Here is a 25,566-nt window from a genome sequence, read left to right as displayed (position 1 = left end):
AAAGATATGGTACACGGTCAGCCAAGTTCAGCGAGATTTCCTCGTTAAGGCTGAGCCTTTAAGATTGAAATTGAGTCGATGAAAGATCTTTGATAGAGATTTGTAGTGTAAAGTACTGTTTTTAGCAGATTACATGGTGGACTAATTTGAAACTCTTTTTAACAATGTGCCTATTATCAAAAATTATCCATTACCATATCCATATTATCCAATGTTTATATTATTTTTGCTATTATTTTAAAGTGTTGTGTGACGTCAATTTGAGCCGATTTTTTTAAAATATTTTATACCAAGAAATTTTGTAGGTAATGTTTTAAATCGTTCAAAATATTACCTCAAAATCTTTTTTGAATATAACAATACAAATCTTTAGAGAAAGTCTGTTTCACATAGAATCTGGTCGCATCGTTTCATTTACTGCAGCGCCCCTAGTTGTCACATCGCGAATCTATTGACAGTGTTTTGATCCGAATGGTTTGTTTACTTAGTGGTGAAAATTTCATCAAGATTGAAGCAGTCAGTCAAAAGTTATCGATGGGCATATAGTCATTGTCACTGGCCCAACAATCTGGAGCAGTCGCTCCAAGAAAGAAAGAAGAAGAAGAAGAAAAGTTATCGACGATGGAACGCGAAAGGCGAGAGAAAATTCTGCACACTCACTTAGAGAAACCGACGTGGTCAGGGGTAAAGATCGCGAAATTCCTGAAATATCCAAAATCGACTGTAAATTCGGTGCTGCAACGTTACCGGGAGACCCTTGCGGTGGATCGAGCAAAACAAACCAGGCGTAAAAGTGGAGCATATGACCGGAAGCTGCGAGCAAAGGTAATTCGATCAGTTCACAATAATCCTGGAATCTCCATTGCGAGCTGACCGGAATCCATAGGAAAGTCGGCGAGCCAGAGGAAGGTCGTCGTGCCATTGGTGAGGCGTCGGGCCAATAGGAGAGCATCGAGCCGGAACCAAACAAGGTCGTCGGACCGGAGCCACTGGAAGGTCGTCGGACCGGTGCCATGGAAGGTCGTAGGGCTGGGACCGCGAACGCAGTCGTCGGGCCAGAGCCATTGGTAGGTCGTCGAACCGGAAAGCCATGGGCCATTGGTAGGTCGTCGAACCGGAAAGCCATGGAAGGTTGGCGGGCCGGTATCATGGAACGTCGTCAAGTCAGGAACCAGGTGGTGGTCGTTGGACCAGGAGCCACTGGAGGACTTACGAGGGGGATACCACGGAAGGTCGTCGGACCGGAAAGCCAAGTGGAGGTCGTCGGACTGGAACCACTGGGAGGCGCAGGCCTCAGGAAAGGTGTCGAGGCGAAGGAGAAAGCTTCGAGACACAGGAAGAGCGCTGAGACCAGAGTCATGGAAGGTCGTCGGGCCAGAGCCATTGGGAGGTCGTCGTGCCAGATCCCGGTGGAGGTCGTCGAACTGGAGTCATGGAAGGTTATCGCGTTGCAACAGGGGCGAGAGCGTATTCCGGTGCGTGCATAGAAGAGTAGCATCTCCAACTTCAGAAGGAGCCGCCGGAGGCAGTTAAAAGACTGCGAATGTGTGTGTTGAGGAGGAGTGTTGAGATTTGTCCAATCGAAGCAATCGATGGGACAAATAACAACATACACATAATAAATAAACAATCAAATATGTAACCATAGAGATGGTTTTCCTATAAATAGGATGTTAGGATAGTCAAATAAAGTATTCCAGTTTCTACCACCAAGTAGTAAAGTCTCTCCTTTCCACTGCCCAAGTGCTGCACAACAGGTTATTTTGCGTAACCCTCTTGTTTATATACACGAAAAACTCTTAGCGTTGCAGCGTGTGTTGCTTTGATCGGCGAATGCCAACACCACCAAACTGTCCGGATTTTCGTCCCATCGAGAAATATTGGGCAATAGTTAGAAGCAAACTGAAGAAATGTGGCAGAACCATGAAAAAAACCCGCTCAAATGGAAAAGTGGTGGAACAAGATGGCGAATGAGGTTACCAGCAGTACTGTGCAGAAAATGATGGGTGGTATCACAAAAAAAAAAAATCGAAAATTCATCCGAAAAGCTGACAAATGACTTTTATGTATTTTTTCTTTTAAGTGCAATAAAAAACCTACAAAACGACATTTTTACTTTTGTTGTACGTTATTTCTTTGCGGAGAAATGATCTATTTTATCTGACCAGATTCTATGTGAAACCGACTTTAAGTATTTTAAGGACAAGTTAAGGTTTAATTAAGACGAAGGGTTGAAATTGAAGTAAGTACATTTTTTATCATGCTCACCTCTGCGAATGCCGGATACTTCATCGTGGAGCCAAGCTTCTGCACCGAGTCGACAAAAACGTTAATCTGATGGTAAGAGAACAGTCGTTTCGGCGGGATGACGCTAACCGTAATCGAATGCCACCGGCCATCAAGCAGATGTGTAGCGTGAGCCGTCGCCGTGAAGAATTCTTTCTTGGTAATCACGCTCACAACGAAATTTCCATTCTTTTGGATGAAGAACTCGTATCCCGTGCCACAGTTGGTGGTCAAGCTAAACAAATGTCGTCGGTAGTTTTGTAAATTTATTTCCTCATCGCTCATCGGTTCGAATTCTTTATCCAAGCGGATCCAGGAGTGGAACACAAATCCGTGCGCCGTGTCCCATTTCCTTATTTCCGGTATCGTTATTCCGTTGGTATTGTTCTGGATGTCAAGATATTCGTTAGGGATGGTGCCCAGCGAGAGACGATACTGGGAGACTCGCAAAATAGCATCGATCAGCTGTTTGCGATACTCAAACTTAGCCCCTATGCGTAGCAAACGTAACAAGCATTTGAATTCGGTCGGGTGGATGTTGTGCTTGGCCAGTTCTTCAATCAATTTCAACAGGCTGATGATACATTTGGCCGATAACTTGTTGTGGTCCTCGAAGCAATAATCCACTATGTGTTTTATCATGAGCTGCTCACAGATGGCATATTTGCTAAAAATTGAAAAAGGTTTTTATAAGATGAAATGGATTGAGTATTTTGAGGAGGTATTGTACCTCTGTAAATTGGCAGAGCATTTCTTGAGTAGAACATCGCTTAAGTAGTTTTGCTCCGGCTCAGCGATTGAAGGAATCCATTCGACCAGCTTTTTCACGATTAGTGCATTCAAACTGTACGCATCGCTACCATCGAATGCGAAGTACAGACAGTCACAGATAAGATCACGCGAAGGTCTGCCAAATTTCGTTAGTCCATCAAATAGAATGTTTATGTTGTTTGTATGCATCAAATTGTAGTGTATTTTCTCCGAACTACTACACAGCTTGTGCAGACTTCTGACCAGCGTTGATCCTAATAATTGATGATCGATATGCCAAGTCTACAGTTAAACGAACAAATGGTAAATTAATAGATTTGATTTTGAGATTAAAATTGTATACCTTCACTTGTTCTGGTATTTGTACCAGGTTCGGTAGAAATTTCGCCTCAAATATTGCATTGCACATCACCGGCTTGTTCACGTGTTCCGGCAGGAAGTTTTCGATCGTCCCAATGATTGCATTCAACGCTCCCACGTCCAGGTAGTTGTCATCGTTCAGCGACAGTTCGAAACTTTCCGTCGGAGACGTTGGTTGCTGAAAGTGTTGTGTTTCTTGCAGGGCTTGTATAGCTCCCATGTACAGTTGGAAAACAGTAAGTAAATCGATTTGACGCTGTAATTTTAAAATCGTAAAAAGTGAGATCTATATAAAAATCGGAAAATAAAAAAGGGAATCACCTGTTCGGGACTAGATTTCTGTAGTATGATTACCATCATCGAGAAACATTGCAGCACCAGCTGCCGCAGGTTGCCGTCACTTTCCCATTTCGAGATTATATCCATAATGACGGTTACTGTTGCAGGGCTTATGGCACGTAAACCATTGTGCTGATGTAGGAAAACATTTTAAGATTAGTGAAATAGACTAGATTAAAACAACAACATGCACAAGCACGAACACACTCCCGAAAACATAAAAAGCAAACACGTGACATTAGATACAAATAGTTCAATAAGCGATTTATTCTCATCGGTATCGAATATTGAACCATTAACTCAGTATTGGAATCAATACGATGGGCAAGCGACTCACCACATTAGCGTTTCCTTCACCGACTGAATTGTTTAGATAGTACGAATTAATGTTTTGTTTGGGTTCATCTACTAAAGCAACCTAGAGGATTAGACGGAACGTAAATAATATCCTAGATGAGTAAGATTACTGTCAGGCGACTGGCGATGATGAAATGATGTGATTAAAATAAGTTGTCCAGATATTAATGAAGAAAGTTATCTTATTGGTCGGTCAATAAGAAATATACGCAAAATATTAGCATACTACATATACATTTGTTATTTTATGATTTATTGAATGTGGACGAAACTAGCCATCGAAAATAAAATCTTTTTATTATTCCTGTTGTACTCTATAGAATGTAAGAAAAAAAGTGATTCTTGATTGTTTTTCAATGAATTCAAAATAACTGGTGAGGTAATTTAACTTTGACTAGCCTAACATCATTGAAATATGTAAAACAAGCAATATTGGACACATTGCTATGTCAAGTAAACGTTTGGTTACCTTAGATTGATAATATTTTCGACAAGTTTGAAGAAGAGTTGTGGAATGACACTAGAAAAGTATAAAATGGATTGAAATTTATAGTTTCTTCCAAAAATCTATTGTAAAAAGTTACACAATTTCAATACACTTACAGACTTTCAAATATAAACAATAAGTAAGTTCTATCAGGAGAGTTTAATCTAGACGATATTCAGAATGTAACAAATTGTATAAGATGCAAAGATCTCGGTATTTAAATTTGAATTGCCATTTACTTTACCCTGTTAAGTTTCAGACAAATTTAGGAACAAAGCAATGCTAAGACCCACCACCAAAATTACAACAGTAAACCAAATACTTCCAACATACCTGGGATCCGGAAATGACGGCTCCCAAAATGTGTATCAAATCTCGCCCCAGCTCCGGATGTTGGCCGGCTTTCTTGATCTGGAAGCTGTCGTACAGAAAGGGAACCAGTTCCGCATGCATCGGCGATATCTTGTAACCGAGCCGCCCGTAATCGGCTATTTCGCCGCGCAAAAAGTTCCTCCATGTCAGATACGGATCGTACAGCACCTCGACAAAGTTGCTGAAGCATCGAATAAATTGGGACTGAACCGCGGTCAGCGTTGATCCTTGGACCAGCTAAAAATAGACATTTTTTTTAAAAATAGGTTACAAAATTCAAATTTCAATATCATACCTTGTAAATAATACAATTAGAAATGGCAACACAACTCGGAATGTAACTCGATTTGATGATGGCGTTAATGTTCTCAAAATGACGACAAATTATTATCAAGCATTGCACGAGCAGTTGGATTTCGTTTATGGTTTCATTTTCCTGCTCATCCTGTGCGTTTTCCGTTCCAGCCTTAAAATAAAAATATCAAAGTTAAATCAGAAAAGCTTGCTTCCATACACAGTTCTATCTGCTTCATTTTCAAAGCTATCATTATTATAGTTTCATTACGCAACCATAACAAAGCGATAACGATAGCTATCCAGCTAGTCAGGTTTGTGTTTGGACGAAAGTGTCGCATCAAACGCCCACGCTTATTAGACGACATTGCTCCCATACCTTTTCAAACTTGTCCCTTGCAATGATGAGGAACTTTTCGATCGCTGGAAGCAATTCCTCCGGCAATCGATTCAAATGTGGACCCGAATCCGAAGAAATCGATGACCAAAGGGGAGCATTATCGAAGTCCAGCATAAGCTGCTTCTGCCAGATGCCGACGAACCCCTGGATAAACTGCCGGAAATAGATCTCTTCATTCTGAAAAAGAAAACAACCCATGAATCATTCCCCCAATCTCCATATCGAACAGCAATTGGTGTAACTGTAAACATTGGTGTAATTTGGAGAATCCATTCATGAACGAAAATTATGACACATCATAGCCTCGAAGGCGAAAAAAGCACCAACAAAAACAATAATTTCCAGCAGTGAAAAATTACCTTGGTGGTGTACTGCACCCATAGATTGTAGATGTCCTTCTTGGAATCCATAGCTGTGTTATCCGGAAACGCTTTTGGAACACAGATTTTACAACATTTTTCTAATTTTCACAGGATTTCACTCGAATTTTCACTGAAGTTTGAACCGCGCACCCACTCCTCGCGATATATGCACCCGAATGCAATGCACTGACACCTGAGTGAAGAGGAAGAGAAGACGGAAAACAAAAACGACGATGACGGAAGGCGTTCACTTTGTGTTGTTTTGATTCCTCTCTTCTTTTGCCAGGTTTTCGAATCAGGCCATCCACCTAGCAGTTAGAAGAAAATATGATCTGGTTTCTGGATAAAACAGTTAACCAATTATTCGATTATTGACTGAAAATTAAAAAAATCTGTACATTCAAAATTATTTAAATTATTCGATTTTCATCCAAATCTTTTGTAGCGATTCAACAATTCTCAGGAGACCATCAAACAATTCGAATTTTCATGATTTTTTGAAAGGATTCCCAATTAACCTTGAACCACCTTATCGTGCGAGCTTCGGTACAAGCAGGATGCAGCCAAATGTGTCTTGGATGAAGAAAATGCATCGAAAGAAAACTTATTATAGGTTTAAAAACTCGCCACCGTTGAATTTCTGGCGCTGACAGCGTATAAAATACAATTTTCATTTTAAAAATTTTAAATTGAAAAAAAAAAACAAAAAGAAACGTGTTTTTCTCAACAAATATGCGCGTAAATAGTGTGCGACCTGGATGAACACCTTCAAGGAGAGCCAAAACATGTTCATATTTGTTCATTTCAACAAACGACCGAGGTAAGGCAAGTTTTTATCCATAGTTTTTTTTTATATTCTCGTGGATTCCCCATATACTGCCGTTTCTCGTGAAACTGTCCCGTAGGCTAAACCACTGCTAAAACTATGGTCAGTGCTAAAAAATCCAGACCAACGGTTTTTTGGATCCGTTACGAGAACAATTTTGTGTCGATGGAAATTACTTTATTGATGTCTAGCAGAAAATCTATGCCGAAATACGAAATGTCTGTTTGGATAGTGTCAGAACGAGATATTTTTTTTAAAAGAATTTTTTAGGTTTCATAATTTGAAGTTTTGATGCTGAAGTCTTAAAAAAATGTAAATAACCCAAGAAAATATATGAGCTCGTATGGTAGGGCGTATGAGGCGTAGAAGGCTCAGCTATTAATAATCAATATTTTTTAATATTGACGTTTTAACAATGTTGTCATATATTCTTATTTTCCCGAATAACTAGAATCGCATGCAAATTATTCACTCTGTCAAAAATTTACATAAATCATTCTCTCACCATCTTTTTGTACGTTCTTGAATTATTTGTTTACACCAATCAGCAGACTTCTTTCTATGTCGACAAAGTTTACTTCATGAAATTTCAGCGTTCATGATAGACTGAAGGTTATCCCAAATTGAGAAATCAGAATCGGTCCAAAATTCGACCGTTGAAACTGTCAAAACCCAGACGAAGAAACAAAATAGTCCGTTTTTGGATAGAAACAGTTTCCATTTTCAAGCTATTCTTTGACCAGATGTCATAGGTGTTTTGTAAGAAAATGCTGAATATTTCCAAATATGTTGTATAAAAAAATTTAAAAAAAATAAAACTTGTAGGATAAAATTTATTTATTATATGCTTCGCAACATTATGTTGTGTGGTAAATTCACTTGAAGAATAGTCAAAGTGTTTTCGCTTTCATTTTCTTTGGATTCCTTGAAAAGCCGAAATATTTTATACGGTTGTAGAGTGATTGCACGGTTCCGGAATAGACAATTGAAATCAGTTCAACTATTTAAAACTGGATGCTATAATATAATGACAATTGAAAAAATCACTTATTTTATCACAATTAAATTTCAACTTCAAACAGATGATTTATGACTAGAATTTTTCCTGGAAGACTTCATCGTTTTGGATTCTCTTCTTTGATCTAGAAAAACAGTTTCGCAATAAAATAATAGTAACGAATTATATACCTGAAGCTCAAAAATATTTATTTTCAATCGATTTTTCCAAATAGGAAAAGTACGAAATCGTAGAGCGAAATTTGAGGTCGACGACATTTGTGTATGAAAACTCTAGGGCGATAAGAAAATCGCAATATGTATTTAAAAAAAAAAATTGGTTTAAATATCTGCCAATGGGCTTTTCGCCATAGTATTGGGCATCGTGCTCCATCTGAAATAAAAATATTAGTTTTTTCAACAAAATTCTTTATCTCTTCAAAAAGAAAAACGGTAAATATATGGTTTAACACGGAAATTTTTTTTATAGATTTATCAATTATATTACGCGTCTACAGGACCATAAATATGATTGTTTGGTTCTGATCCGAAAAAAACAATCAAACCAACAATCTGATCATACGTTGCCACAAATGGATAAATGGCTGATTTAGCGATCGCATCAGCTTCGAGAATCCAACAGGAATTTTTAGTCAATCATTTGTATGGCTGTTTTTACCGTAATGCTGATCCCCATGAATGTTGGAAATTGTAGATTTAAATATAAATAAAAATTAATTTAAGCAGTTAAATGCCAAGGAATATCTAAATAAGGTAGTGTCGAGAGCCATATTGGATTTTTTTTGTGACGTCACAAAAACGATTGTATCGAAAATTTATGTGAGGATGGTAGGAATTTCAAAGAAAAACACGTTTTAAAACGAAATCGAATTCCAATTCCATTTCTATTTTGTTGTAGGGCCTCTCTTTGATTATGTAATGGAGTTTTTTGGTCCTTTGAAGATTGCATCATGGTTTTTTCTTAATTTATTAATGAATGCAATGTCGCCTTGAAGCTAAAACGTACAAAAATGAAGAAAATATCAACTTCAAAAAGGTCTAGCTGGTAGATATTGAGTGTTTAACTGATTGTCATGATTTTAATCCAACCGGTTTACCATATACAATTCTGATGTAGAACAATTAACATTAATTCATGATTGTTAACTCAGTTTACTAAAATGCCAATAAAAGATTCTGTTTTTGTATAAACAATTGTGTTTTGAACACTTTATTGTAATGAGGAGCTTAAAATGCACTGACTTGAACATTTTCATGGAAGACTTGAAACTAATTTTAAAGTTTTGCACATTTCAGTGGTGAAAATCCACAATTTTTTAGAACTTCCATGATCTATTTTATAGAAAAAATATTTGAAAATGAAACTTTTTTTGTACCCATCTTGAAGAGCAAGAATCCTTCTACAATAGCATGTATTCAAAGTGGAAAATTTCCTGCAGATTCTTCGAATTATCATCGAAAAAGAAAATTTTCCTAGTAAATTAACAGATTTTTCGTGATTGTGACGTCTCAGTCTGTACCAATACTAGAGCAGGGCTGCCTTGGCACTACCTTCTTTAAATATTCCTTGGTTAAATGCATTGTTTTTCCTTTTTATTTTTAATAAGACGTATGGGTTTTTTTCTAAATTTAATCATATATCACTTTAGTGGCATATTTGTTAATGCAATTGATGCTGCTGCTCCGCCGTTTCCAGAAGAATTTTTTTGAGACTTGCGCGGAAAACGCCTCCCTGGCCCTGAAGCAAAATTTGAAAAAAAAAAAATGGTCAAAATCTAAGTCGTTTTTTTTTCAACCGAGAGAACATTATAAATTTTTGGGGGATTTTGTTTTTTCCCATTGCTTCGGCCTACCGGGATCAAAGTATGCGCGCTTAAATATAGATGTCCCAGCAGACGAACCTGAAACCACCTGAAACTGTAAACAATTGTTTTTAGAACAAATCAACGTACACAACAAATTGAACTTACATTTTCGCTTTCTGATGTGTGTCCCCCAAAAAATAACTTCCACCATCTTCTGTTTTTGTGACTTTCAAAAACTAACATTCAGAATCTTGAAGTTGACCTGAATAAAATAGCCAAATCCGCCATATGTTAGTTCATATTAGCGATGAGCAGATGAGAAATCCTCGATAGCCAAAACAACTTTACAGCAACGCTAGTTTATTCGTAGTAATCGATGTAGATTTAGCAATATTATGGGTTCAACCAGAAAAAAGTGATATGGAAGAGCCAACCATACAAATTTTTTATAACAACCTGTAGAGTTTTTTATCCGTGAAATGCTTCATCGCTGGAATATGGAGTCAAACATTTTTCGCGCGGGCAACGAAAAATAATGAGAAAAAACGAAAACAAATTCATAGTTTGACAGATCGATTGCTGGTTTTACAGAGTTTCAGAGGATCAAGTGCTTTAAAAATCAGCAAGACGGAAAATGTTTGCTGGTTTCCAGCAAAAATTTACATTGTTAGACTTTTCCAGCAATTTTTTTTTGCTGGAAATCGAGGCAAAAATTTACTGTGTATTTTTACTCGGTGTTTATATGGGATTTTTCGGAATCAACGCTGTTATTGATGTGCTTCTCGCAGTTAATGTGATATCAGCGCATAACAGGATGAAAAAATAGTCCTTTGTTGAGATTTGTCTATCGAAGCAATCGATGGGACAAATAACAACATACACATAATTAATGAACAAGTATTATATCTAACCAAGGAAATGGTTTAGTGTGATCAAAGATAGCGAAATTAGTTAATTTAAGTTTTCCTAGTTCTACTACCAACCAGAACAAATCTCTCCTTTTCACTGCCTAAGTGCTGCATCAACAGACAGGTTATATGGACCCAGCACTATTGGAAAGGAGGTGAAGCGAAATCAACAGAAGCAAGAAGTGCCAGCGCCGATGGAAGGACAACGAGCCGAAGCCCGGAAGGGCAACGAACCAGAAACCATTGGGAGGTCATCGAGGCAGGAACCAGAGCCACTACTGGAAGGTCGTCGGTGCAGAGCCAATATGGAGGTCGTTGAGCCGGGGCCACTGGAAGATCGACGAGCCGGAGACCGCGGAAGGTCGTAGTGCCCTTGGTGAGGCGTCGGGCCAAATTAAGAGTGTGGAGCCGGAACCAAGAAGGTCGTCGAACCGAAGCCACTGGAAGATCGTCGGACCGGTGCCAGTAAGGGAGTCGCGGCCAGATTCACTGGTAGGTGGTCGTACCGAAATCCATGGAAGGTTGGCGTCCGGTAACGTGGAACGTCGTCAAGTCAGGAACCAGGTGTTGGTCGTCGAACCAGGAGTCACTGGAGGATTTACGAGCGATGTACCACGGAAGAGGTATATGTCATGGGAGGTCGTTGGACTGGAAAGCCAAGTAAAGGTCTTCGAGCTGGACCATTTGAAGCGTCAGGCCTCAGGAAAGGCGTCGAGGTGGAAGGAAAGCTTCGAGCCGCAGGAAGATCGCCGAGGCCAAAGCCATGGAAGGTAGTCGGGCCAGAACCATTGGGAGATCGTCGGACCGGAAGCTACTGGAAGGTCGTCGTGCCAGATCTCGGTTGAGGTCCTCGAACTGGTGCCATGGAAGGTCATTAAGTTGCAACAGGGGCGAAAGCGTGTTCCGGTGCGTGCGTTGAAGAGGAGTAGCCCCATCTTCAGGAGGGGACGCCGGAGGCAGTTAAAAGATTGCGCATGTGTATGTTTAGAAGTAGTGTTGAGATTTGTCTAATCAAAGCAATCGATGGAACAAATAGCAACATACACATGATTATTAAACAAGTATTATATGTAACCATGAAAATGGTTTAGTATATGAAGGAGCGAAATTAGTTGATTAAAGTATTCCAAGTTCTACCAGCAAGTAGTACAGATCTCTCCTTTCCACTGCCCAACTTGGGATGAATAAACCCATTGGGCTTAAATTCCCGGATTACATGCTGAATGATGAAATAAGATAGAAATAGTTAAAAACAAGGTAATACAAGATAAATATAGATAAATCAAGCCAAAACTAGATCAAATTATAGATAAATCAAAATAAAAAGATGAAACTAAATTAAACAAAACAACAAAGTAAGACAAGATAGAACATAACAAATTGAAACGAGATAGAAAAAAACACAAGACAAAATAAGTTTAAACAAAAGAAAACAAGGTTAATCAAAATGAATAATGATGAAACTAGAATAAAAGAAGATGATGTAAGACAAAACAAGGTGGAACAAGATAGAAAAAAATCAAACACGACACAGCAAAGTAAGAGCAGGTGAAACAAGACAATTCACAGCAAAATATGATAAAATTAGATAAAACTAAATAAAGAGAATAAAATCAGGTAAATCTGAAGAAAACTTAAAAAACAAAATTAGACAAGACAAAGCTGATTGAAACAATATGAAACATGAACGTAGATTCAATTAACATGAAATTACATTTAATAACGTAAGGATTTAGAAGCCTGAATTTTTAGCTTAAATTATTACAGGGGATAAAACCTGAGAAACCATGGATTATGTATGTGTGTAAGGATTAAGGAGATAATTACACGGAAAATAAAAAAAAAGGGAAAAAATTTACCGAAAGGCAAAGGTGTTTTTTCCACCCATCTTACTTACCTTTTTTCATTCACCTTGCAAAAAGGTGAATTTTACCTTTAATAGAAAGTAACGTAATACGAATAGCCCGGATTTTCACTTCTTCGCAATGAATCAAAGTTAAGTTCAATCAAACGACTATCTCCTGGGACATTCAGACAGCAAAACCTTTTGTTCTGGAGGAATCCAACTGAGCAATTTAAAATTTTTAGAGAATAGATTAGATGAAAAATTAAAAAAAAAAACATGCGGAAAAAATCGCTTTGCCTACCGGTAGGACCTGAACCCACATTTTGCGCATTTCCGGGGGCCGTGTATTAACATTTGACTACAGAAATGTCGCACTAACGCATCTTCTGTAGTAGAATGTTAATACATGGGCCCCGGAGAGGCGTAAGATGTGGGTTTAAGTCCTATCGGTCCCACTGGACATGGCGCATTCCGTATCCAAATGTGAATTCTGTAACTGGAAAATTACTTAGCATTTTTAATCGATAACGGGAAACTGCATGTTGAGCTGCAGATATGCATTTCTTTTTGAAATTGTTGCTACTGGAGTTGATTTGAATACAGATATGATTTTTTCATTTCTTTTGTTTGTCAGTCATATGGCGGATAAAGGTGGCTCCAGAGAGCAACACAATCACCTTCGCGGCTTTGGATTTCTTTCAATATTCCATATGCATTGAACAGCCAAACAACCAACTCGTTAAAGCTTTCACATTTTATTAATTAATCGTAATAGATTTTATCATTTGTCTATACTTTCCTTTTTGATAAACCTTAAATTAGTAGCAATGACAAGGCAATACATACTTTGAAAATATACAATTCTGAGAATCTGTTCAATTTTCCATCATATGTTTTTTTTTTAATTTTCTTCTTTTAGCATCTGTATGTGAATGGGTTTGTTTTGTTTTTGTTCAATTAAATTGCAATAACAAGTCGTGGCTTCTTTGCAGTTGTAGGGCGTTTCTTAGCGCTTCGCTTCCCGGGAAATAATGGTAGCAACTTTAGATCAGATTTCCAATAAATTTCGTTTCTAGATAAATCATTCGTTCCATATATCGAGCCTGCCGGTTTCCGTTCTTCTGTTTTGGATCTTCTCTGGGGTGGAGTCTGCAGTTGCTTTGTAGCTATTGTATATAGTTTTTTTTCTCGTGATTTTTTTTTGTAATTCATGTTTTGTGGTTGTAAACTATTTACATGTCCAATGCGCTCTTTCAAACTAGCCTCTGGTAAACTTTGAAAACAAAAACCGTTGGATTTTAATCAATGAATTAATCGGTGCATCCACGCCTAACGCCTCATCTATGGCAAGATCTAGCCCTTCGTTTAATTTTGTCCTTTTTCTGCTGTTGCGATTTTTGTTCTGTGTATTCCAAGATTAAAAGTAATTTATTTACGCCGCAATTCTCTGATTGTGTATGTGGATTTATGCGGATTCAAAGGTAACTTATCCTTAAAATCATCAATCACATGACTTTAAGCTAGTATATTCTTGCTGCTTTTGTAAATTTTAGCTTTACATTTTCTTATGTTGTTAATTTTTTTTATCAGCCAAGCTAGTTTAGTTTTGAATTTTATCTCCTACTCTAGTCATAGTTTTTTTTCTGATTCATAATGCTTGTTTAAGATTTTTCGAATGTTTTTTTTTTGTTTGTTTTAATGTATATGTTAAAAAAGGAATTGCACACATTGAAAAATGGTAATGGTAGCGTTCAGACATAGTACTCAACATGTTCATTGTTTTTTTTTATTAAGATAGAACGTTTAAAGTAAGCAACGTTTGTTTGTTTAGTTGGTTGTTTTTTTTTCTTCTTGTGAGTGTGAGTGGATAATATAATTATTATTATGACGGGGGTTCCGAAACTCGTGTGTCTCCCCCACAAAACGGTCCGTTTTCCTAAGTAGTCTTCACAGTCGATCAGGTGCAGCATGTAGTATTAGGTATAACAACGAAAACTCAAAAATCGATTCGAAAGGCTAGAGACACCGGAAAATGTATTTGGTTTCTTTCCCCGTCGTCGTGCAGGTCGAGTTTTTGGTTCCCGCTCAGTATTTCTGTTTGTTTGTTTGATTGTTTCCTTCATTCTTCGGTTGGTGCTCACGCTTTCCCATTTCCATTTTTGGTACCCTCGACAATTGATGGGATAGTGACAGAATTTCGTTGTATTGCGGATTTATTGCTTAGAGTTTGCCATGCAATGCGGATATAACAAAGGGACATTCAGAGACTGGTAAGTGGAGCGTTTAGGTTTTAAATTGGGTCCGGGGTTGAATAGTTAAGAGTTGGAATTTCAGCCCGGTTATTTCGGATGAACAGCAAAGTGGGGACAAGACAATCAAGTTAAATTCGAAGTTTCTGTACAAAATTCAGCTCACAAGCAGTGAAGAATTTAAACAAAACTACCAGGTACCTACATCTTATTTTTGCTAAATGCAGCTCGACGAGTTACACAAAACAGACCGTATTTTAATCTAAAACTGGATTGTCAACTGAAGTATAGCTGAAGAAATTATCATAGTCTGCTGGCTTCTGTGTGCTCTCATGCCAACCCTAAATGCTATTGAACAAACTCAAGGTTATCAAGCATCAAGTTAGACGATAATTCATTATCGACAGATTGGATTCTTTGTTTGTTAACACCAAAAGGATACAGATTTCAAAATTTGCCGAAACAACAAGTACGTTGAAGAAACAGATTAAAGAATCACTGATATTACCAATAAACCATCGTTTAGAGAATAATATAAGTTTTATAAGGTTTGTTCTAAAGGGTGATACGGTCAAAATTTGGTCAATATCAACTTGACATATTTCTTTCAATTTTGCATTTAAAAAAACCTGAACATCCCTCATTTTGAAGGTGTGTGTGTAGAATGTTGCTCCTTTTTTGATTTTGGAATTCACTCTTCAGTTGTCAAAATGCCGTCCAAGGAAGAAGAGCAGCGTATCAAAATTTTGCTCGCGCATCGCGAAAATCCGAACTACTCGCACGCAAAGCTGGCAAAATCGCTAAAAGTTGCCAAATCAACCGTTACAAATGTAATTAAAGTGTTTGGGGAACGTTTGTCGACAGCCAGGAAGTCTGCATCGGAGGGAAATCGAAAACCGGAAGCCGCTGAGACGACAAAGAGAGTTTCCGGTAGTTTCAAGCGAAACCCTAACCTCTCTCCGAGATGCCGCAAATAAGCTGCGTGTATCGTCTACAACCGTGCATCGAGCCAAAATACGAGCTGGACTATCGACTTACAAGAAGGTAGTGACTCCAAATCGCGATGATAAACAAAATACGACGGCCAAAGCGCGATCCCGGAGGCTGTACACGACGATGCTGACGAATTTTAATTGCGTGGTAATGGACGACGAAACCTACGTCAAAGCCGACTACAAGCAGCTTCCGGGACAGGAGTTTTATACGGCATAAGGAAGGGGAGAGGTAGCAGATATTTTCATGCACATGAAACTGTCAAAGTTCGCGAAGAAATATCTGGTTTGGCAAGCCATATGTACCTGTGGCTTGAAAAGCAGCATTTTCATAGCTTCCGGGACTGTCAACCAAGACGTAAAAGAGTGTTGAATAAACGTCTGCTGCCTTTCCTGAAGAAACACGGTTGTTCCGTACTGTTTTTGCCGGATTTGGCATCTTGCCATTACGGTAAAAAGGCCATGGAGTGGTACGCCGCCAACAACGTGCAGGTGGTTCCCAAGGACAAGAACCCTCCCAACATGCCAGAACTCCGCCCAATTGAGAAATACTGGGCTATTGTCAAGCGGAACCTAAAGAGGACCAAAAAACTGCTGAGGACGAGCAGCAGTTCAAGGCAAACTGGCTTTCTGCGGCGAAGAAGGTGGACAAGGTGGCTGTACAAAATCTGATGGAAGGGGTTAAACATTAGGCCCGGAATTCGGATTTGGAAAAGCAGAAGCCTAACTGAATATTTTTCGTGAATTTTATACTAATTAAACTTGAAAAAGAAATTTAATTTGATTTTTTAAATAAACGATTTCACCGATTTACACGCGTTTTCCCTTGACCAAATTTTGATCGTATCACCCTTTACCACTGACCACACTGACATGACACTTAGAACAAAACTTCAACCATTTTCTGTCTAATTTTTTGTTGTCAGATTTTGCAGGTTCGCAATACCGACGGCAGGTGGCGAACCTGAAAAATTTGACAAAAAATGCCCTGTAGGAAAAATGGTCCTGTTTAGCCCGATTTTATCGTAGAAATTGTGTGTTTTATTTTTAAAGTTGGGTGGCATTTCCTAACTGGGATAGCATTTCTTCAAATCGATAGATGCGCACTCTGGAATCGACATTGCGTACTGTTGGAAATTATCCAGAAAACGAAATCGAGTGTCCAGTCAGTATGGTCAGTGGTTCTACTTAATATTTCCTTTTATGTACTGCAGCGCCTCTAGTTGTCGTACTGAGAAACTAATGACAGCGTTTGGAGCTGAACAACCCCTTCAGGATTGAAAAGAAAAACACCTTTTTGTGTGTAAAAGCATGGGGAGTGCGTTTCAGTTTCATACGCGAAATTTTCCGTTTTCACCAGTGGTGCGTGTTCGTTTCCGGCCAAAAATCGAGACAATAGATCTCTTAAGTTCCGGGTGTAGATTCCGGTGCCGGTGGGTGGGCCGGGTTCTTGCCATCTTCTTGTTCGTTGGTGGAGTGCCAGTGAAAGTAATAAAAAGAGGAACCCGTTAGCAGCAGCAATACTGCCTTGCCAAGTTTCGCCGTAGCAGCGATTGATGTATTTTGGGTGCTCCGGCAAAACCGTGTACCGCGCGAGCAACGTTGCTTGTTCGCTTAGAAGTCTCGGTCGTTGATGTGAGCTGAATCGCGGAAGATCGCCGTATGTTATTCTAGCATTTGGAGAGATACGGGAGGGCATTCATTGGCCACAAGGGGCATCAAAAGAAAGTGATCAAAAAGAAAAACATCCAGAAATTTTTTTTAAGAAAAATAAGTTAAAAAGAAAGCGAGAAAGAAGATGAGAAAGTTAAAGAAGATAAGAAAGGGAATGAAGTCGAAGAAGATAAGAAAGGGAATGAAGTCGAAGAAGAGAAAAGAGTTGAGGTGAAGAACCAAATATGACGAGACCAGCCTGCGCTGGAGATCAATGGTCAGAAGCCAGAGGCTAGGCACAAAACAAGCGATAAGCGCAACTCAGCCGGCCAAAAAGAGCTCAGCTAGCGCTAACACATTGAACCCAGCCAAAACATCATCTGGAGCAATCCCCAAACAAGCACAGAGTGACAATCCCCCTGTGATTCCCCAGAACAATCCCACAGACGGACGCAAAGAAATGAACTCCGTGACGGTGATTTTGGAACAATTCGATTACGCTGGACAAACCGCCAAACATCCCCTAGAGATGGAAATTCAAAAGTTTTTCGGAAGCAAAAACAATTGGTCGTTATCGATTCAAGCTCGAGTTGGACTCTCCAGGAGCTATCTCCGAACTAAAAAAACAAAGCTTTCGGAGCATTATATCAGAATTTACTCCTCCAATATTTTGCGGGATACAATTGCTTTTTTCAGGGGTATTCAAACGGAATACTTCGACAACGAACTTTTCGAAATCATGAAACGCAAGCAATAAATTTGCTGCCTACTGCAAACGTAAAGGTCATCGTATAAGAAGAAAAGGTACCCAATAAAGTCAAGCAATACGACTGTTACTTTTGGGCCAAAATATATGTATATACGGTCAAGCAATGCATCAAGTCCTGGCGTTTTGGGCACAAAACTATTTTTTGTTCAGGAGTCCAAAGATGCTCGATATGTGCCAGGGTAAACACAAGAGAAAACTGCACCAAACCTCCCTTCTGTTCCAAATGCAAGGGAAAACACAAACGCCCAAGAACCCTCTTGTCCGGATCACCGACGTAGATTAATGATCACCAGCGCAATTAGGAACAATGGAATATCGTATAAAGAAGAAGCCACACAATTCCCAATCCTGAGCAACCGCTTCGAAGGATTGGCAATAGAAAACGAAGAGGAGTTCCCTTTGTTGGAGGGGAACGAAAAAGCCACACAAGGATCTCCAAGAACATGAATCGAGAGACACTGCTCTAGCTGCTCCCCGAGCAGAGGGGCAGAATTCAGGAGGAAACCTTTTTTCTTTAACACCAACTTCGTAGAGCGAGTAGTCTCTTCAATAAGAAGAGCACTCATCAGAAGCCTGTGGGAAAGGATCGGGTTGAGACCACTAATAGCTTTAAAGGACCAGTTCATCCTGAAGCTGAATGCTCTTGATAAAAACACAGATGTGGACCAGATAGTCCTGTTCACATACGGGAGACTAAACGACATAATCAACAGCGAAGCAACAAGTCAACACTATGAGCCATCCAGAATAATTAATGGCATCCAAAATGCTTAACAACATTTCAATTTTTCAACTTGATGTTCAATCAGTCCGACCGAGCGTCAAACGATAAGAACTTTCAAAATTAATAACAACATCTGACTCTAAAATCTGCTTGTTGCTATAAATCTGGCTGCTTGAAGTGGAAAGTTTCCAACTTAGAGGATTCAATCTGACCTCCAAGAAAAGTATAAACGGGTAAGGAGGAGTAGGCATCCTTATCGCCAAAGAGTTTACACATCAGCAAGTCGAGATTCCGGACTTCTCCTTTTTAGAGCCAGCCGCAGTCGAAATTACCAAGGGCGCAGAATCAATAACAATAATAACCGCCTATCTTCCTTCAGATAAAAGAGATTGGACTCTCAAGCATCAGTCAGCAGAAGAAAAACGCCGTGGAAGATCTTAAATAATTCTTCCATTGTATGGACAGGATCTCTTGGGCAAATAATCATAAGAGGGGATCTCAATGCGCACCACAAGGCAAACTACTAAAAAGCTGATCGAAGATGTCAGATTCATCCTTCTCAACGACGGGTTTCCCACAATAATTAACTCACTAGAAAATCGCCAATCCACAATTGATATCTCCTTGGTCACTCCGAGAGTAGCACTTAAAGTCACCTGGAAAGTGCTGAAGGAAGACTTCGAGAGCCTACACGCAGCAATATAGCTCAAAAGGAAAAGAGCAGCCTTCAAGAAGGAGTTCAGAAAGAAGAATCGTACATACATTGCCTAGCTTGTCAGCAAAACAGACAAAAATACCCCAGTGAAACATGTTTGGAACATCGTCAAGGGTATCGATATATCGATATCATGAGGACGTGACTCTGCAAAAAAAAAGTCTCGGCGCAGGAGGGAACCGATTTCGTGAACCACTACTTTAGGGACGAAAGAAGGCGAATAGTTTCCCGACCACAACCCCGGACAAGTCACTTGAGGAATTCAAGTCTCGGGAACTGCTAGACGGAACTGCCCTTAAAAACCCACTCCGACCCAGGGGAAGACAAGATGTCTTATGCAATACTTAAAGGTCTCAATCTGGACACGCAATTGAAAGTCTGTAAGATGCTAACGGGTGGCAACTAAAATTTTGGATTTTTTTCGAGGCCCTAATACTTGATAAACGAGCTCAGAGAAAAATGAGAGTATGTATGTGTTAGCTTTTCTTCTCCTCTTTTCGCCAGTATTTTTTGTTTTGTTTATTTTTGTGTTTTGCTCAAAATGCCGTCGAAAGAAGATTATTTTACGAACGTGTTGTACAGTTCTACGAGCTGCACAAAAACTTGGCAAAAAGTGTACAGTACAACATTTTTAAAGTGAAAATGTGGCGGCTACCACTGTTTACACACATCCTAAAATTCCCAACAACTACTCGCAAAAGGTAGTGGCAGATCAGCGAGAATTATGAACGCAAAGGACTTCGTTCTCTTTCTCGTGCCTTCATCAACAAGGATTTACTGAGCCAACGGGATGCCGCCAAAAAGTTCAATTGTTCTCACCAGTACATTGGCAAGAATACACTGAGAATCAGATTTAGACTCTTAAATCCCAATGCCGCTGGATGATAAAAAATTATACCGGAAAATGTTTTGTTTTCGACAACGTAAGTCAATTTCCTCTTTCGAAGACGCACATCCCCGGAAACTACTAAATCTTCAAACATTGAATACAAGTTCAAACATAAGTTTGAACAATGAGTGATGCTGTACATCGCCATTTCAGAGAGAGGTATTTCTAAGCCATGGTTCAAGCCATCTAATTTGGCTATCAAACAAGATGTGTACCAGAATGAATATTTGAAGAAAATTTCGATGCCGTTTCTACAAAAATATCATGCAGATGAACAATACGTGTTTTGGCCGGATAATGCGTCATCGCATTATGAAAAAAAACACACACACACACAATCCTTCCTGAATACACATTCGATCCCATTTTTTTACCCTAGAACCACAATTGATTGGTAGCATCAAGAGATGTATTCACAAAGTTGACATGAAGGCCGTACAACGCTTATATTCCGACATCAACCAGAAGCTTCGCCGAACAGCCAATTATGGACCGTTTTCAACTGTTCACTAATTTTTCCAACAATCGACAATGTACCTTTAATTCTTTAAATCAAATTTCCTTCAAGTACACTTGACTTTTTTCACAGCTTAGAAGAGAAATTCCAAATTTTCAGTTGCTAGAGTCTTTGCCTCTCGTTAGATTTCCCCGCGCTGGAGGATCACAGATATCAAACCTATTCCAACTTGAAGCTACTCAACTCGGTCATCAAGGACAGACTAGCGAACATCTGTCAAGTTAAAAATATCTTGCCAGCAAACTAATTCGGTTTATGAATTTTTGCTCTGCCCGGTCCTGCGTGAACTTCTTAGTGAACACGATATTTAATAAAAAATTACCTCATAGGCAAACGCCAGTATTGTTTCAGAAAGAGATGCAGCACTCTAACTGCAACCACCGAACTTTTGGAGGACTGGTACGATGATCTGGATAACCGTAGATATTCTGGTGCCTTATTCTTGGACCTGAGGAAACCATTTGATACCATTGATCATGCCTTGCAGTTACAGAAATTGGAATGGTATGAATTACGTGGACAACTCATTCGGCTAATCGAAAGCTACTTTACAGCTCGCGAACAATTTGTGGCCCTGTGGCCGCACCACAGGGAAGCAACTTGGGCCCGCTGTTGTATTTGGTATTCATCAACGATCTCCCCCTGTTGAATCTGCGCGGCAAAGTTCGAGTCTTTGCCGACGACACCTTGATATCGTACCTTGATATAATACCAATCCTCTCCAGATTGTGGAATGGCATGGAAACGATTTGGTAATCCTTCAGCAATACTTCGACTATAATCTTCTCTCGTTAAATTTGTTGAAAACTCCGTACATGCTGTTCAATTTCGGTCGTCGCTCAATACCTCAGCTGCCAATAACCCGTATAGGCAAAACTCTAATTGAACGAGTGAACGAGTTTAAATATCTAGGACTACTTTTGGACGATACCTTAAGCTGGACAGCCCATATAGAGCAACTTAAACGAACACTCACTCCAGTCGTTGGTGCCATATGGAAAATTTCTGCGTTCATTCCAAATCACTGGCTGAAAGTTGTATATTTTGCGCTGTTTCACTCGAGGTTGCAATATCTGGTGTTACTATGGGGTAAAGCCTGTAAAATCCGCCTAAGGGAGTTACAGGCCGTGCGAATAGAGCGCTAAAGGCTGTCTTTTGGTTGCCGTATTTGTATCCTTCCGAACTTTTATATAGTATGGACGAGCGTAATGGAGATTGATCCGACATACGCTGCTAAAAATTGTAGACGAGATCTGCAGCGGAATCGAAAAAGAGGCAGACTCAGAAGCTCGTGGTAGCGTAGCCTAGCTGCCGAAGTCCGAACTGTCGACGAGAACCTTGATTGGAACCAAACGAAGACGCTGGCTCCAGATCGTCAACAGTGGAAGTCTTCTACCATGGCCTTATGCACCGAAGGATAGGCGCGGGATCATTAAGTTAGTTAAGACTGTTACTTATTTGGAACCAAAGTTTGAGATCAGAGTTGTGCTTTGGTCTTTTTTTTTGGATTTTCTTCACCAAAAAGACTATTCTTTTGGAGAAATGCTTGCACTTACTACGATAGTAAAATAATTTAATGTATGCACGCCCGATCTCTATAACCTTAGAGAAAAAAACTTCCTTTTTTCCGGTATTTGAAGGCGAAAGCGCTTATCCCACCAATCAATACCTGGTTTACTCAACATTCATCGAGGTGTTATACCGTTAGTTCGGACTCTTAAGACGCTCCATCAGTGTCATCAAGCTTGTCCTTAAGGATTTTGTACTACCCTATCGAACTTTCGCCGTAGGCTACCACTAAAATATGCTGCCATCTTGGCCTATTTTGAAATTTGCACATTCGGGACCCCATTACTTCAGGTAGAACAAACTTCAAAAAGAGTAGTTTAACCGAAGGGCTGGGGAAAAAGCTGCAACTCACCTGACCACATGAAATCAACTTCGTGCTCGGGATACACAAAACTCGAGGTCTATCCAGATTAAGGTTGCCTCTGCAAATGCTGCTTCAAGACTTCGATTTTAGCATCCATCTGACAGGATTGATTCTTATGAGATGAATTTGAATTTTGTTCTTCCTTTGACTATTTCATGTATTGATTGGATTTTTTGTAATTTTGCATGCAGTGATAACGAACTATCCATGTCGATGTAGCACAAAACTATGTTACCTTTCATTCTTGTGTACCTTAGCGATCCTGTCTTTTGTCAACCGGGTAATAAAATTTTCAAATTTTTGCACTATTTTCCGTTTTAATATTGATTGAAAGAGTTTCATTTGTAAAACTTGGTCATCGTCTCAGATGTTCACTGACCGTTGTCCATAAATATTACTCTCGTGTGCATCCAACAAACTCCATTTATGAATTTGGCGTGGGCCTGTTTTCCATTTTAAACCTGAACGTATACGGACGCACGTGCATAGAATATTTCCAAAAACCAAAGGAAAGTGGTCAAACCGAAGAAGGTATTTCTTATTTAGGTTGTGCATTCATGAAATGGGTCTCTATTGTTCGCTAGTGTTCGAAAATGTTTTGCAGTTTTTGTAGACTCACAACTGGCCCTCGGTGATCAAGGATCACTTCCTCAAAATAAGGGTTATCGTTTGGTGGGTTGGTTCGATTATTGCTTATTGAACTGTTGTGTTTCGTGTTAAGATTTCGAATTCGATTAGTGCGCAGAGCCTCTCTCTATAACAGTCAGCAGTATTGTTTTCCATCCTATGTGCAGGAATGTAATTTCTTTGGGGTTCTAATGAATGACCAGGTAACTTGAAAAGCACTACGTTTCGGAAATATCCATTGCACGTTTATTGCGTTCTACTATTTCAGCTTGAGGTGTTGTGAGATTTCTATCTACGCCTATGTAGCTGCTTCCTTTTGATTCGGAAGAGATTCTTCAAAATACAGGAGAAAGACCCAAAATTTCCGGTTGATAATGAAAAATGTCAAATAATCAATGTTCTGAGTGTTGTTAAAAAGGTGATTATACGATTTGCTCATTGAAATGAATTTGCCTGTTTTCTTCTGTACATTTCTCATCAAGCTTGTTAAGTGTCTTGTCCTATTTGTGCTTTGATCACCTTAGTATTAAATAATCACCTCGTAATGAGCTTTAGTTTTCCATTCACGAAAACAACTAATAAAAGTTTCTATTTTCCATATTCTTATTAAGGGCGATACACTCTCAATAGCTTAAAAACGTTATTGCGCATTATTTCAAACACCGAAAAAATAAGTTTTCCTTTGCTCTAGTTTTCTTACACTCGCTGTTTGTCTTGCCGTTTTTTTTTTTTCATAAGAAAAGCTTTCCCTTACTTGGTAAATTTAAACTTAACGTCGTCTAAGCCATGGACGTGACGCTTCAAACTGCGGCTATCGGACCAGGAGGAGTTGAGATACTGGTCGTCATCGTCTTGCTCAAGTTTCTGGAAAGAAAAAACAAAAAAAAGAGTTAAACTTTTATTAGTAAATAACGCTCTCGTAGAAGATTTATTTATGTACATATATGAAAATGGATTTCTGTCTGCCTGTCTGTCTGTCTGTTCCTTATAGACTCGGAAACTACTGAACTGATTTGCGTGAAACTTGGCAGGTGGCAGTATAGCCCCCACTCACTGGAATGGGGAAGGAGGTCTCTCAAAAAAAAAGACAAATGTTTGCTTAGCGCGAAAACTGATCAAGCATATTAAATCAATTTTGATATTGTAAATTTTAATAAAAAATTTGAAAACGTCCCGTCGCTGGTGAACTGGCAACAAAATACAGACTTCCGACAATTTAGCACTTCACTTTTCTTTGTCGGAAGTCCGGACTTCCGAAGTAAAATTTAGTGCTGGCGCGTTAATATGGGGGAGGATATTTTGGTACGAGGAATGTTTCTAGGAATATTTTGAACCCCTCCCTCGTTCCAGTGGGGAGATAGCAAAAGTGTAGCAGGGCTAGTTTACAATTTTTCACATAACTCGATAACTGATGAAACCAAATTTTGCATGGGAATGTATTGAAATACGAGAAATGATTCTATGATTATGTCAGACCACTCCCTTCCTCCAGTGGGGATATATGAAGGAAGGAGGAGGGCTTTCTTAACTTTTTTATTGCATAACTTTCGAACTATCCGAGCAAACAGAGCCAAATTTAGTATGAAAGAATATTTGGCTACGAGAATGCGTTCTATGAATGTTCCTTCCAGTGCACAGTGGTTAAAAATGCGAAAAACGTGATCGTTGCTTATAACTTTTTTAGGTCACATTTTAGCTTATTGGTGCCTTCGGAGAAATTTGTCAGTAAAATCAGGTCTATAATATAAAACTATTTTTTTTCTGATTAATTCCCCTACAAGTGAGATAAAATTTCTAACTTCTCTGTTATAGGTTTTATTATTAGCATCAGGCTATTGTGTGTTCAATTGAAATAGATATCCTCTACAAGCTGGAGATGCTAATAATACAAATGCGCCTCTAAACACACGTGGTAGAATACGCTATAGTTTCCTAGAAATCTTTGTTTTTAATGCAAACATGGAAAAGTAAAATTGATATATCTCACGTTGATACAGACGACTAAACCTGCATCTTGTAGACGAAATTTTTGACTTCAATTTGCATCTAAAGCGGGCTGCCCGATTTT

General features: G+C 39.1%; 2 protein-coding genes across 6 annotated transcripts in view; both read right to left on the bottom strand.

The window, feature by feature from the left end:
- The window catches only part of LOC129756095 (neurobeachin-like protein 1), a 260,283-nt gene extending 254,076 nt beyond the window's left edge, over positions 1–6,207 (bottom strand). The window contains exons 1-10 of one of the 4 annotated variants that reach the window (XM_055752849.1): positions 6,026–6,207; positions 5,646–5,843; positions 5,268–5,438; positions 4,934–5,209; positions 4,583–4,633; positions 4,094–4,174; positions 3,739–3,888; positions 3,401–3,673; positions 3,017–3,339; positions 2,269–2,953 (exon numbers count right to left, since the gene is read on the bottom strand). In XM_055752849.1, coding sequence (XP_055608824.1) covers positions 2,269–2,953; positions 3,017–3,339; positions 3,401–3,673; positions 3,739–3,888; positions 4,094–4,174; positions 4,583–4,633; positions 4,934–5,209; positions 5,268–5,438; positions 5,646–5,843; positions 6,026–6,076 — 2,259 coding nt within the window. In that variant the 5' untranslated portion in view covers positions 6,077–6,207. The remainder of the gene's footprint in view (positions 1–2,268; positions 2,954–3,016; positions 3,340–3,400; positions 3,674–3,738; positions 3,889–4,093; positions 4,175–4,582; positions 4,634–4,933; positions 5,210–5,267; positions 5,439–5,645; positions 5,844–6,025) is intronic. The other 3 variants (XM_055752851.1, XM_055752850.1, XM_055752852.1) reach the window with 3 other exon arrangements.
- A 6,959-nt stretch (positions 6,208–13,166) lies between these two features.
- Positions 13,167–25,566, bottom strand: part of LOC129756942 (cilia- and flagella-associated protein 298-like) — a 66,713-nt gene continuing 54,313 nt past the window's right edge. For both annotated transcript variants that reach the window (XM_055754012.1, XM_055754011.1), the window contains exon 3: positions 13,167–24,362. In XM_055754012.1, coding sequence (XP_055609987.1) covers positions 24,249–24,362 — 114 coding nt within the window. In that variant the 3' untranslated portion in view covers positions 13,167–24,248. The remainder of the gene's footprint in view (positions 24,363–25,566) is intronic.

Source organism: Uranotaenia lowii, chromosome 3, assembly GCF_029784155.1.
Source record: "Uranotaenia lowii strain MFRU-FL chromosome 3, ASM2978415v1, whole genome shotgun sequence".
NCBI classification, from domain to species: Eukaryota; Metazoa; Arthropoda; class Insecta; order Diptera; family Culicidae; genus Uranotaenia; species Uranotaenia lowii.
The sequence above is the reverse complement of the archived record's forward strand: the minus strand, read 5'-3'. Positions and strand labels throughout refer to the sequence as shown.